Source organism: Limulus polyphemus, unplaced genomic scaffold, assembly GCF_000517525.1.
Source record: "Limulus polyphemus unplaced genomic scaffold, Limulus_polyphemus-2.1.2 Scaffold877, whole genome shotgun sequence".
Classification (NCBI taxonomy): domain Eukaryota; kingdom Metazoa; phylum Arthropoda; class Merostomata; order Xiphosura; family Limulidae; genus Limulus; species Limulus polyphemus.
In genome coordinates this window covers 133062-147812 of record NW_013666487.1, presented here as the reverse complement: position 1 = coordinate 147812, position 14751 = coordinate 133062, and the positions used below count along the sequence as shown (strand labels likewise).

The 14751-nt window shown below is 28.9% G+C and overlaps 1 protein-coding gene across 8 annotated transcripts in view; it reads left to right on the top strand.

Moving 5' to 3' along the window:
• The window catches only part of LOC106461000 (epidermal growth factor receptor substrate 15-like 1), an 86275-nt gene that overhangs the window by 12360 nt on the left and 59164 nt on the right, over positions 1–14751 (top strand). For 5 of the 8 annotated variants that reach the window (XM_022387799.1, XM_022387800.1, XM_013920768.2 and 2 more), the window contains 6 exons: positions 174–263; positions 7632–7775; positions 8076–8129; positions 9530–9613; positions 12691–12732; positions 13417–13476. In XM_022387799.1, the coding sequence (XP_022243507.1) occupies positions 174–263; positions 7632–7775; positions 8076–8129; positions 9530–9613; positions 12691–12732; positions 13417–13476 (474 nt within the window). Of the gene's footprint in view, positions 1–173; positions 264–7631; positions 7776–8075; positions 8130–9495; positions 9614–12690; positions 12733–13416; positions 13477–14751 lie in introns of those variants that run through there. The other 3 variants (XM_022387798.1, XM_022387803.1, XM_022387804.1) reach the window with 2 other exon arrangements.

Here is a 14751-nt window from a genome sequence, read left to right as displayed (position 1 = left end):
CATTCAATTCAACCTTCCATAAGGCAGCTTCATTTGGCATATACATACACGTGCACATTACAAAAGTACTCTGAGTACTCACATTTATATTTAATTTCACGCCTTGTAACAAATGTGTTCAAACTTGTATGTTAGTTTAATTAAATATAGAAAAACTGTTTTGTATGACACAGGTTGATCCAGCAGGAACGGGTTGTGTTGGAGCCATAGAAGCTGCTGCTTTTTTAAAGAAATCTGGATTATCTGATGCTGTATTAGGAAAGGTTTGTTTACCATGTTTAGTATATTACAGTCAGGTTTTTTACCAGTTGAACTAAGTATGTCTCGTCACACACATGAAAAGAAAATTAAAAATTTATTAATTCTAGCATTCTAACACTGTTACTGGATTTGGAGTAATTTCCAATATCAAAGACATTCACATTTTCAGGTCAGTTTTAGGTACATGTTCATAGTATACATTGCAGACTTGCTTGACCAATATAAACAATAACTGATCTCATGGATGTCGTATGGTTTCTTGTGTGTGCATACTTCAATCAACTATCAATAAAATGAGAGAGAGTGCTATCAGGATGACTTGCATATTTGTGGATATACTGTCAAGCAGGCGACCTGTTCAGTGATGTCATTAAGAGCCAGCATCGGGTAATTTACAACCACTTATCATAGGAAAAATCTCCAGCTATCAGTTTTGTTTTCATTATTATTAGAAAGTTAAGCTTGGGGAATATCCTGGTTAGAACATTGTATGGGACTCTGGAGTTTCTGTAATTTATTATATAATATATCTTTGCTGTTCAAAAGATGGTGTAAATTATGTTTAATGCATATTTGTCACTCCAATATATACATAATCACCATTTTTTCGCTTCAAGTTCGACTTCAAAAAAGGTGAAGCATACAGAATCAAGTTTTTAATCACCAACAGTTTGAAGAATTACTTAAACTTGCCCTCAAGGCTAATGAAGTCTTTTTTCTTTTTTTTTTCAGATTTTGAAAAAGCATGACCTGAGCATGTTTCTGCTTTATTAATAACTACCATGCTCATCTGTTATATTATATTAAAGCCTTAAGTCAAAGTCAGTAAACAGTAATTTTCAACCTGTTGTGATGATATACACTATGAATGCAAAACAATCTCTTGCATGCAGCAGTAAAGTAGTAGTATTATTAATATTAGTAAAAGTATTAGTACTGATAATACACTGAATATTTGTATCATCCCATTTGGTGCTTACAGTTGAAAACTTTTCATGGATGCATTCCACTGGACTTCCCTAGAAGGGTTTTGTTCCTGTGGTAGATGCCACCTATGAGTGACCAAGTAACCACCTATCTGGATTCTTAATGACATTACAACTGTTAATTGATCACTTCTGATTAGTTGTCCTTCATAGCTATAAGTTTGCAATCAAAATATATACAATTTTAATTGACTTATCAAATGTTTTGTTTGTAAAAGGTCAATAATTGATCATGAGTTATGACTTGTTTTATTTTTGAAGACGATTAGCAATCAGCTGTCGTCCTGATTGTCAGGCTAAAGGATGCCAATTCAGACTTGTAATTATTACATAATGATCACTCACACACATTTGTTTTAAAGTGGTGAAAACTGATTTATTTTACTAGTTTCAAAATGAGTATTCATCAGATCAGAGTACATCACAACGTCACAGAGTACTTTTTTTTTAACCACATAAAAAGTCATGAATACCAGTACACATATTGAACAAATCTCAAACTAACAGGGTATCAATGTGATACGAAGGCATAAGCATAATTGTTACGATTGGTGTCAGCAATTATTGTTAATTATTTAAGTACTCACCTGAAAGTGTTCACCATTTCTTAAATACTTAGAAGAATTATATATATGTTAAGTCAAATGCACCATTAAAACTCCCCCTTAAAAGATAAGATCATTCGGGTGTACTTATTTGTTTGGGGACTGCTTCTTACAGAAGAAAAGTTATAAAATCTATGAACCTAAATAGATTTTAAATTATTGTGTAAATTTACAATAGTAATTTCCCAAAAGATCAGTTTCATATAATTATTTAGATAAAGGAAAAAATATTTTTGTTATTTATATATAAGAGGAAATGTGTGTGTGTGATTAAAGTTTATTAAAATTACTTTGGAATTTGTATAGGAAAGTTGTTTTTTTTAGTTTTTTTATGAGTCTTCATGGAAAAGATAGGAGTTTCAGATTATTTTCAGAAAGTACAGTCTGTATAATAGGGTGGTCCTTATTTTTGAAGTTTTGATTTACAACACTCTCACCCCATCATTTTGTTCCTATATATAAACAAGTAAACAGAAAACTTTTCAAAAAAGAAAGTAAATTTAAAGATGGCTAATGTCAATTTTTTTGAAAAACAATGCAAATGAAATAGCATGGATTAAATTTGCATCATTCCTACATAATAGCACAGGCACACCAGTGTAGTAGGATATTAACAGTCAAAAATAGGATAAATTAAACTTAATTGTGATTGAATAGTTACATATTGCTATATGTTAATTCTTAACAGTGCAAATGCCATCCCTATATTTACTTCCTTTTTTGAAAAGTTTTCTTTACTTGTTTGCTTGATTTTTAATGCAGTGTTTCAATGGACATAAGAATATTATATTTATAACCAATTTCTAAATACAAGGAAGTTCCAACTGTAATATTTATTGTTCATCTATTATTTCCTGTTTCACCCTGTACTTAAGCTTTTTAAAGGAACACTAAATATCTGTAAAAAAGCTAACTTCAAGGGGAAATGATAACATCATTTACACCAAAATTATAATTTTTTTTTAGTTACTGCTAGTAAATAATACTTATAAAAGCGGATACTCCATTCGAAACTATGTCACCTCAGTGAAATTGGTTGACACCATTGTTTTGGTTTTTGATTTATCATGTAATAAAGAACAAGAAATTTAAACTTTTTGCTCTGATATTTACAGACATTCCCAGAACTTGTGATTCAGCCATTACGTAGATATTGTTATAAACACTATAGTATTGTAAAGTTTTGATGACCTATTAAGAATATACTTAAAATACCATTTTAATGAACAATCCACGCCATCCCTATATAGGCAGTGCTACCACCTGCCTGATAAGTAATTCACACCAAATTTTATCAGTACTGAGTAACACTTAGGTGTTGCTCAAGATAGCTGAAGTTTTACCTTGTACATCACATTATATTTTCATCTTCTAAATATTCTAGAATGTTCCAGAATATTCTAAATAGTTTTGGAAGGTTCTAGATTATTTTGGAATATTCTGGAATATTCCGAGGTATTACACAGATTTTCAGAATGTTCAAGAACATTCTATGTGTAAATAATTCATCCTATCAGTTTTTATTTCTGAAATATTCTATATCATACCTTAGAATTTGACCTAGCATGTTTTTTTAAAGACCATATGAGGCTTTCCTCTAGCCCAGATATTACAATTTGCAATTTATTCCAGCAATCTTGGAAATAAATGCACCAATACAGTTATGAAATTACAGTTGGCTATGATGAAGTAACAAAAACCATAGAGTAAGTTAAGGACAATGTTATTGAATTTGCTACAAGACAACTTCTGGTCAGCCAACCTATAAATGATTATTGAGAGCTTCTTTAACTAGCCATGGAACCTTTTTTGGTGGCATCCTTTCTCTTGGACTGTGATTTATAACATTTGGAGAACTGCATCATGTACAATTGATGGCCAAGGTATTATATGCCTACAAAATCTGGATGTTTATGGGACAGTTTCAGCTCACTGGCGTAAGGAAAGAGAACTCTATAACATCTACATCTTTGTTGTTTGAGTCTATCTTGGTGCATAGTTCACTGCTCCTTATGTCATTTCTTCTCTGTGCAGTGATCTTAACTTTCTACCATGTCATGTTAACTATAAGAATGTGAATTTTCTTCTTTCAAAATCTACCTGTAAAACATTTGCTACACATTGGTGGTATCTCAATGAGAAACTCATTAGTTTGGCATTCTTTGATTCAGTTGTATCTATAGAAACAAAACAAGCAATGGGAAAGGCAGAAAATGAGAAGGAAGGCATGGATAAACCTCCAATGTGCATCCAGCTGAATATCAGGAAGCCTGAGAACATCTCAATTGAAGAGTTCATCACAAAAAATACAGCACACTTCTTTAGGTGCCTCAAAATTCCATCCATCTGGATTTCTGGATTGTGACTCTGAGCCATGAGAGCTCAGAGAGAACAACAGGGAGGTACTACAAACAGTTCAACACTTGAATGTGGTAAATGACAATGCTGAAAGGGATATGACCCTTTTTGGGGAGTATAATGCCATCTTAACAAAGAAAGAAGAACAGAAACAGTTCCTCATTCACGTTTTGCAGGATCATAGGAGACACTTTCCTAACAGCAAAATAGAAACAATAACAATGCAGAAGTGACTAATCATACCAAAATCTTGTAATTGTGTAATTATACTATTGTACATGCAACAAAATAATATACTTTAAATAAATCTTTTAATACTTAACAAATGTCTATATCAGAAGTACATATGGTACCAGGTCAGTACAGTCTAGGACTTCCATTTCATTGAGAATCCTCTAATTAAAGTTAAAAATAGATGAAATTTGACATTAATGTTTTTTTTGTACATTAGAAAAAAAAATTGTGTGAGAATTTTTAACCTGAAATTTTACATGCAAATAAGGACCACCCTACTGTGTAGCCTCCTTTAATCATTATTATTATGACATTTGTGTTTCTTATATTCTAAGTAGAATTTGTTCATTTTTACGGTTTAATTTTATGTAATACTGTCTTTGATACTTGAAGAATAGCAGTTTTTATGGTGTAGGTACAATAATTTATTTAATTTCTGTAGTGCATATTGGTGTATAGAAGACATATTACTACTAGAAATAAATGACCTAATAACACTAAAATGTTGTTTTTATTTAATTAGACATTCAACATTTTGCTTTACAGCTTCTTCAGGAGCATTCACTAAAACACATGTGAACAACCTCGAGAATGTTGTTCTTCCATGATAAAACTTTCCAGTTTCATGATACAGTAGTTTTAGTATGGGTTCAAGTTTCTATTAATAATTACAACATTCTGTTAACTGTATGAGCACAGCTGGGTCGAACTGTACATGTCACAATCTTTTACAAATTTACATTCAAAATTTTATTAAACAAGTTTTCTATCAATGTACATCAATAAATTATCCAAATTTTTCATTTCTTAATTTCAAAGGAAAATATTTAAAAGTATTCTCAATCATCATTTCTTGACAGAATTCCCATTTTTAGATTTTATATCTTCAGTAATATAGATTTCAAAGTGTCCAAGCAATTAAAGTAGAAACTATACATAATTACAAGTTAGAAAGTAAAATTTGAACCTTCTACCTCTCCATTTTCTTAAGTATCATTAGATTTGTCAAACCCACCAGAGAAATCACACCTATCTGTCTCAGTTTTCAAGACATGTTTATAACCAATAAAACTCTCCTCTACATAAATCTTATGATCTTTTGTTTATTTTTGATGATGAAAGACAGTAGTTGAAAAGGAGTGTTTGATTTGTATTGAACAAAGTCATTACTCCTAGCAGTAACAGAATTTTATTAACATATTTATAGCTTAGTCAGAGAGCTGGATAGATAATAGTTATTTTTGGACATTCAATTTCAGTGACTGGTATATTTTTGTGTTCTAAAATTCATATTTAAAAGCTACATGAAGTTTTTTGGACAACCAACTTTTGTGAGGAAAAACTGGGGTCTAGGTAACTACATGTGCAAAGATTGTATGCAGGTGAATTGTACTTATTGTTTACAAGAGACAGCTAATGGGCTTTCTTGGTGGCTTATTGCTTTGTCACAAACATTACTGCTCCAGTTGGTACAAATTCCTGCAATAAAAACCATAAAATTAAAACTAAAATGTGAAAAGGTTGACAGTTGAAATTGTTAAAATAAATATTTGGTGACAAATGATATATTTAAAGAGCCAAAATAATTTTTGTTCATTTTATTTAATATTTATCAACTTTTCACTATACACTGATGAGTTCACTACAATTAGTATTATAGAGTAGGAAAAATGAGAGAAAATGTAAAATTTTTACCCCAAAAAAAAACTTAATATTCAGGTAGGAGGTTCTAGAAATTATGCAAATGAAATATGAAAGCTATAAGATGAAAATAAGTATTTTTATTCCTAACATGAAAATTACATTTCACCTGGACTGACTCAGTAAAAGCTTTATAAACACACAGACAAGTTTATAGTAAAAAAAACTTTGATGAAAAATTCTTGTTGTTTTTTTTTTTGTTGTGTGTGTGTACGACAGAGATTCTAATCTTTATTAAAAGCATTAAAAATTTTGTGAAGATACATTTGGAACATTTAGAGTTACAGTATGTTATATACATGATTACATTGTAGTTACAAGGTATGTAAAATTGACTGAGCCTAAATAGAGATGGTCCATTAAAAAGAGAAGTGTCTAACAAGCCAAAACCACTTGTACATTTCAGTAATATAAAAATTATCTATCAACACACACATGCCTAAACATTCCCATGATAACCTCATGTTAATTATATAAACTCTCCTTTAAAAAAAATTAGGCAAAAATGAAAGAATTTATTTGGATAGGAACTATAATAACACTATCAGCCCAGAATTACAAAGCTCAAAATAACTATATTTCTTGTTTTTAATTATTTCCATTTTCATATACATTTATTAATAATTCCATATTATTCCAATATTTTAATATGTTAATCCAAACTCAGTTGTTTTTCAACTATTTTAATTTTCCTCAAAGGTTTTTATATAGTTTTCATTCTGACACTATTTCTTCTCCTTCAAAAAATATGCATTACCACCATATGTCTGGAAAATGTTATTACACAACTTTTCCTTACACCTTTTGCTCCTATTTATTATCATAATTATTGTTTTTATGTGCATAAACAAACAAAATAGAATAAAAAGTATTTTTAGAAAATTTGATTTCATTGTTAAATAGTTTTTGCTTTGAGAAAATGTACCTTTTTTATTAAAAGATTGTTAAAAATATAATTAATTTTATGTTTTAAATAATAATATAAATATTATAATTGTGCATGGAAAATCCTTTCCTAAAAGACTCAAAACTGTAGGATTATAAAATAATTTTTACGTTAAAAGTAGTTTACAGTTGAACCATAAACTTGTGTATGAAATTACTTCCCATATGATTTAGACAAGTATTAGTTTATTATTATTATTATTCATATATTTTATCCTAGTGCTACATATGCTTCCCTTTAGTGCTAGTAAAACCTTTAACTATTTGTGTATACAGTTATTTGATGAAATATTTATGGTTTAAAAAGTGTTTTGCACAATTATACATTATATCTAGCTATAGAACAAAAATGTCAAACACATTTCTATTGTTTTGATATGACTTTCTAAATATTACATTTACAATGAAGATATAAATAGCAATGAGAAAAAATATAAGGCTATTTATAAGAAACTTTCCAATTAAAATATTTTTTTTTTGAGAAAATATGAATTATTTTAATAAAGATTAAATGTTTAAACTCTATTTTTATTGACTTTAGATATGGGACCTCTCTGATCCAAATGGAAAAGGTTTCCTTGACAAGAATGGAATGTTTGTAGGTCTGAAACTAATAGCTCTTGCTCAAAATGGGCAGAATGTTGATATGACTAATATAAATCAACAAGTGCCTCCTCCTAATATGGTAGGAATATATTGATTTTTTTTAGTTAAAATATCCATGTGTGCCACCTAAGTATTATAATTATTTTTAAATTGTTTATGAACAAGTATCTTTTCATTCATGCTTATTCCATAAATTATAAATTTAGTTAATTTGTGCTCAGGGTTGAATTTTAAGATGTTAAACGTCATATTAGAATTATAAAATTTTTAAAATATTACACTTTTTGTTTATATATTATGTCTTTTTAAAGATACTTTATTTGTTGGGTATCCATAGTAGATGGATATCTTTCATTTATTTATTTGTTTTTTAACATAGGGTCCTACAACATCAAGTAAAAAAATGTCTACAGTTATTGATTGGTCTATAAAGGTAAATTAATGTCTTTATTTTATATACCTCTCAGTTAAAGCAGTCCATGTGAAAATAAACGATTCCTATTTAGTATCCATAGTGAACTTTGTACCAGAAAACTTTCTCTGCTTCTCCTTATATATCTTACGTGATCTTTTCATAAGCAACTGCATATTACCTATATACTCTTTTAAATTACATTATTCAGTCTGACAAAAGTAACAGTTTCTTTCTATTGTTAGTGATACTAAAAAATTGTATTCTTAACACTAAAACATGAATATATAGGTTTATAAAATTTGCCCATGAGGTTTCAGACCTGTTCCTGTTAACAGATAATGCTACTCTCTTTAGATGTGTGCAGGAACATACTTGATTTGATTATTTTATTGACTGGTTCACAGTTTTTGTTTAGTGAAATACTTTGGTAAAAATAAAGGTATTATATATTATTAACTAATTAACCTTATTTAATAGTGCAGAGGTTTCTTAGATAATTTTAGATTCTTCTAGTATAAACATGAGGCTAAAAATTTTTCATCCTGAGTTATTTTGGATTTCACCTATTGAAGAAAGTGGGAATTTCTATGATTGTAATAGTGGTACTTTAAAATTATTTTTAACAAGTATATAACATGATAGATTAATACCATATTTGCCCAAATGTAATGCACACCCAATTTTGAAAGATTAAGTTGAAGAAAATTTGTTGTTGTTTTTTTTTTTTGTCCATCATTTGTTTATATGTGGTAATACACTAAGCTAATCATTCATCTTCACATAAATCTTTGTCATCGGATTTGCTTCCTTGAACCTTTGCTGCATCCTCTTCTGATTTCCACAGCCTATTATCATCCGTCCCATCCACTGCATTGGTTTTCAATATTTTTTGAAAACTTTAATGATTTTCGGTAGTAGCTTCTAGTAAAATACCTAACTAAATTGAACATGTGTGAATATAATGTGCAGTCAGTTTTTTGGGAGGTATTTGGAGGAAGAAAGTGCGCATTATATTTGAGCAAATATGATAACTAACATTTTAAGATAATCCACTAAGTGATGAATTACTATATATATTTATTTCGTTGTCTTGTTTTTAATAATGTATGTATTAAACAGAAATATACTTCATCAAAACTTAGCTTAGCATACAAATTAAAATAGAATATTCATAATATTTATTTATGCTTGTATTATTTTACCTATAGATTTTTGTTTTTCAATGTGTAGGATTACAAACTTAGATACTTTCAGCATAATAGCACATTTACTAAAAAACTTGTACTATATGCAAGGTACATGGTGTGATAATTGCAAGTAAGTGTTTCAAGAGGAAATAATTTTACAGATAATATACTTTGTATTTCTTTAAAATTACATTTAGAAAGCTAATGGGATTCTCTTGCATATGTCTGCAGCCATCAGAACGTAATAAATATGAAGAAATGTTTAATTCTCTGAAACCAACCAATGAGAAGTTGCCTGGAAGTACAGTTAAACCTGTAAGTTGTTTTTGCCAGCCGAGCTGTTTTCACTTCATCTGTCTATGTGTTGTATGCTAAGTAATCAAAGTTCTTGAGGATAATATATGATTCAGTAAACAACTTTCTACTTAATACTCTTTGTATGTCTGACTTTGTTCATTTTCCTAACTAGAAACTAGTTTAGATAGATAAACATGAACAGCTGTGTTTCCAAAACAGAATGTTACCAAAACACATGAGCAGCGAAATTGTGCACTCGCAATTTTTATGAACATGTAATGTAACATTAACCTTGTAAATATTTTAGCTTCATGTTTTATATCAGGATATTGGTACAAGGTTATTTTTTCCATAGCTTGATAAGTATGAAAAGAATTTTTTGTAAGATAGGAGCAGTTTTAACTTCCATGATTCCTTTTCTATACTTGTTGTTTTTATGTTATTCAAATACTTTGTCATTAACTCTCTCAACATAGGCTCGGTCAATATGACTGACCACGTGACCTCTTTGTACTCGTTTAAAATCTTTATATTTTGATACTATTAACTTTTAATATAGTATATATATTTTCTCAAAATTTGGCAGACTTTCAGTAAACGTTATAAGTCTTACATACAAAAATCGTCCTTTTTAGTGAAGTATTTTTAATAATCTAAGAAACAGATTTGTCCATGAATACATCGAGTATTTTTTTTACTAGTCTGTGTGTAACGTGATTTTCATGTTAAGATTAAAAATACTTTTCTTCATCTCAAATTTCATTTGCGTAATCTCTAAAACCTCCTAACTACATTTCCAGTGTTTGTTTTCAGTAAATCTTTATATTTTATCTGTTATTTTCTCTACCCTAACTCTGTACAAGGTTGGTCAATTTGATCTAACTTGTAACCACCAAAAAAAAAAATTTAAATTACCCTTTTTTTTCTTTCGAGAATGACTTCAAATTGTAACAGTATACATCTATTTATACTAAATTTTATTGTTTAATGCCCTTTGAACTGTGTCTAACTACTATTTGCACCATTATAAGTCACTTGGGGAATGTGCAACTCATGTTATGCTCTTGATTTAAGTTACGCATGAGCTGCTCTTGTGTGTGCCACGTGAAACATTTTTATTATATTATTATTATTTATTTTACCTAATCTAACCTAAATAGATCAAAATTTTTACATTTTAGTTACTTTTATAATAAAAAATAAAGAATAAACATGAAAAACAAGAAATAAAGTACTTACCTGGGTCGTCCCTTATTTTTGCTGTTGACTGTCGATGACAACCATACTTTTTTTATGCTAATGGTAGTAATGCACTAAAAATTTTTATTCAATTAAATAATGCATCAAAGAAAATATAATAATAACATGCAAAGAGCATACAATTTACCCTAACTATCACAATTTTTCTAGCTTTCTAACTACGAGACAAGAGCCATTACAAATTCATCCAAGCTAGTCGTTATCTTTCCTGTAGGAACAAAGCTTGTACTAACAGAGAAAATGACAATTCTCTGTTCAGAAAACAATGTAATACAAAACGTTATTTGGTAGATGAAAACCTTGGCTTTCTGTTGGTTATACATAATTTAGTATTAAGAGTTAAGAAGAACTAGTAATAAATCCTGAAAGAGAGGATGTGAAAGGTGGGTGTGGCAAGAGGGGTCTGATTTTCTGTTTGATGGCTCTGTAACCAAACAAAATTGAAGGCTATAAAAATTATGGTTTGTCTGAGCAATGATGATTGTATAGTGAGTAATTTACATTAAATTTCATACTTATTGGAGGGATGGTGAATAAAATAGAGAAGAAGGGATGACTAGAGAAAATATGTCATATTTCTCACCCTAGGGAAAATTCACGATTATTTTAACTATTCCCTTATGAAATTAAGAACTTAAAACTTACATACTATTAAAACATGGATTATTAACTATGATTTTATGCTATACTAATTGGTATGACATTATAGCTAATAATCCATGTTTTAAAGTTTAATTAAATTTTGAATGTAAGTCACTAAAACCTCATGACATGCTAAGTAAAGGATGCCCGTGGCAATAGAGTTAAAGCATAAATAATCCCTCACCTTCAGTGCATTTATGTTGTTTTAATTCATCTATTCAAATAATCAAGTTTAAGTACAGATTCTATTAGTATACGAACTTAAATCGTAAACCATAACTAAGTTGGATATCATAATATAAATCGTAACCAAGTTGACTATCATAATATATGTTTCAAAGTGTAGAAAGTTTTTAGTAAAATGTAAAATGTTCTTTTTTTTTATATATATAATAAAAGTAATTATATTCTTTTGTGGGAAAACAGATACAAAATAGCTTATAGTTTCCTGTACCAGATAATCTGTAAACAAATTAATTAGTTCATTTTGACAAAGCCTACTGAGCTAAATACCAATGACAACTTCTTTTGGTCCATTCTGGCAATCTGAAGTTATAGATCTGTCAACTTCAGTCTCATGGAAAGTTCTCCAGAGCTTACGTCTGTGAAAAAGATATCTCACGTTTAATAGTTTTTTTATAAATCATAAATCGTAAAGTCAAGCATTCACTTATCACTCAGTGCTTGCTGACTTTCTTTTTTTAAGGACTAAGAATTTTTTTAGTTTAAAGCTTAGCTACTAAAATAGAAAACAAACATTAATTAAATGTAGTTAATGTCAAGTAATGTTCATTATTTAAAAGGGAATTGCCCTATTAATCACTGGTCCAGCATGGTGATGCATCTTCACATTTGCAGACATTACCATTTTGATAGGGAATTTCAAGTAGTGAGGTTAGAGGAAACTATTTTTATAGATGCTTAAACTATGAGATAAAATTACCTCTAATGTTTTCTTAGTTACAGCCTTTTCCCATTGTCAAAATCAACAACTATGTGAATTTATAAGAACTAACATACTTATAAAGTATTCTTAAGGCCATTGAACATGACAATTATCTGTAAAATATCAAGTAAAGAAAACTACAGATAATTTTTATTTTTTTTTAGTATACTATGCTCATATCTAGTGCAGCTGCATGTAATCTGATTTGAAACAAAATAACAACCTTATTCTGACATGCTTCTTGTAGGTTATGCTGAATTCCAAACTTCCACTAGAAACTCTGGGAAAGGTAAGATGTGAAAGCTATATCATCATAACTTTCAAAAGAATCTTTGTACATGTATTACTTCATTATGAAAGCAATTGGCTTTAATTTTTCTGTTGTAAAAAATTATGGAGTACAAGTCTGTGGATTTTTTCTATGAATAAGATTTACTTTGTGGCTCAGATGTGTATGCCAGGAGCCAATGAAAATATGTTAGGTTTTTATAATGTAGAACTCGGAAAACACACATCAGATAACTAAAGCAAGTAGGATATAGTTGTTTATATGAAATAATATGGACAAAACATACATTTTGCAAGATCTTTTTTGAAAATCTTATGAATATTAAGTAAAGATAGTGATAAAACAGTTGTCCTCTTTTTAAAATTGTTACAAAAAAGCTCTAATTGTTAGTTAAGATGTCTAAACTTTAATACGTATACTATTGTAGTAAGTCAACTCAATAAAGAATAACGAATTTGTTGCTTACATTTTTCTCCAAAATAAAGAGTACCAAGTTGTGTATCAAATTAACAAAAAAATGTGAATAACAGAATATATGAAATTAATCCAAAAATTAATACCTAAACTCCACATTTGCTTCTTTTCTTCTTCTTCTTTCTTTCTTCTTTTTTTTTTATTATTATTATTATTATAGGAATACATCAAATGAAATCCATGTTCAATGTTTCTTTGTCATGTTTTTAGATATGGGAGCTAAGTGATATTGATAAAGATGGTTTTTTGGATAAAGATGAATTCATTCTTGTAAGTATTTTACAGTGAGTGTTCATTTTTCTAAATTAGTATTGTTAAAGATTGGAAATTATTGTCATTACAGTTTGTTTTAAAAGTTTTGTGTGCATTAGCCTGAAATTTAAAAATAGAAACTTGAATTATGATACTAATATTTTCAATATGGCAGAATATGCCTCAAAGTAATACTGAGTTATACTGACCATTACTCTACCATTGTAAGAGAAATTAAAAATTTATTCAGACATTTATAGAAAGTACTATAAAAAGAAGTATTTAACCTTTTGTGCTCAGGTTGGCCCATTTGCACAAACCCCAGGATGTTGAATATATATACTGTAACTCTGAATGTGCCAAGTGTATCCTCACAAAACTTGACAAGCTTTTAGTAAACATTATAAATATGTTGTACATAAAAAAAATCAGGATTTTTAGTAAATTATTTATACTAAAGATTTGTTTATGAGTTTTTGAAGCCTTTATTGAGTCAATTAGACTATTATAAGCTATAATTCATCACTGCACATTAACTCTCTCAACACAGGCTCTGTCAATTTGACCAACCATGTGACCTCTTTGTACTCGTTTAAAGTCTTTATAGATGTAATACTTCTAACTTTCAATATAGCGTGTATGTCTTCACAAAATTTTGCAATCTTTCAGTTAATATTATGACTTTCACATTCAAAAATTCATGTTTTAGTGAAGTATTTTTAATAAAATATAATATAGATTTGTCTATTGAGTATTTGTTTTGAATAGTCTGTGTGCAAATTAATTTTCATGTTAAAATTAAAAATTCTTTACCTCATCTCGAAAATGTCATATTTCCTTTGTGTAATCCTTAAAACCTCCTAAATGTATTTCATATGTTTTTTCAGTAAAATTTTATTGTTTATCTGTTATTTTCTCTACCTTTTCTCAAAACAGAATCAGTCAATTCGAACGACCTCATAACCACCAAAAAATATTAAAATAAATCAAAATTACCCTTTTTTCTTTCTAGAATGACTTCAAACTATAACATGAAACTACATTCATCCTAAGTAGCTCTAAGTTCATAACAATATACATCTATTTATAATTAAATGTTATTGTTTTATTGCCCTTTGAACCATGTCTAACTACTATCTGTGCCATTATAAGTTGTACATCACTCGGGGAACATGCAGCTTACGTTACGCTAATGAATTACATTACCCACAAGCTACTAAGAGCTGTTCGTGTGCATCTCTCATGAAATATTTTTATTATAATATTATTATTATTTATTTTACCTAATTTAAT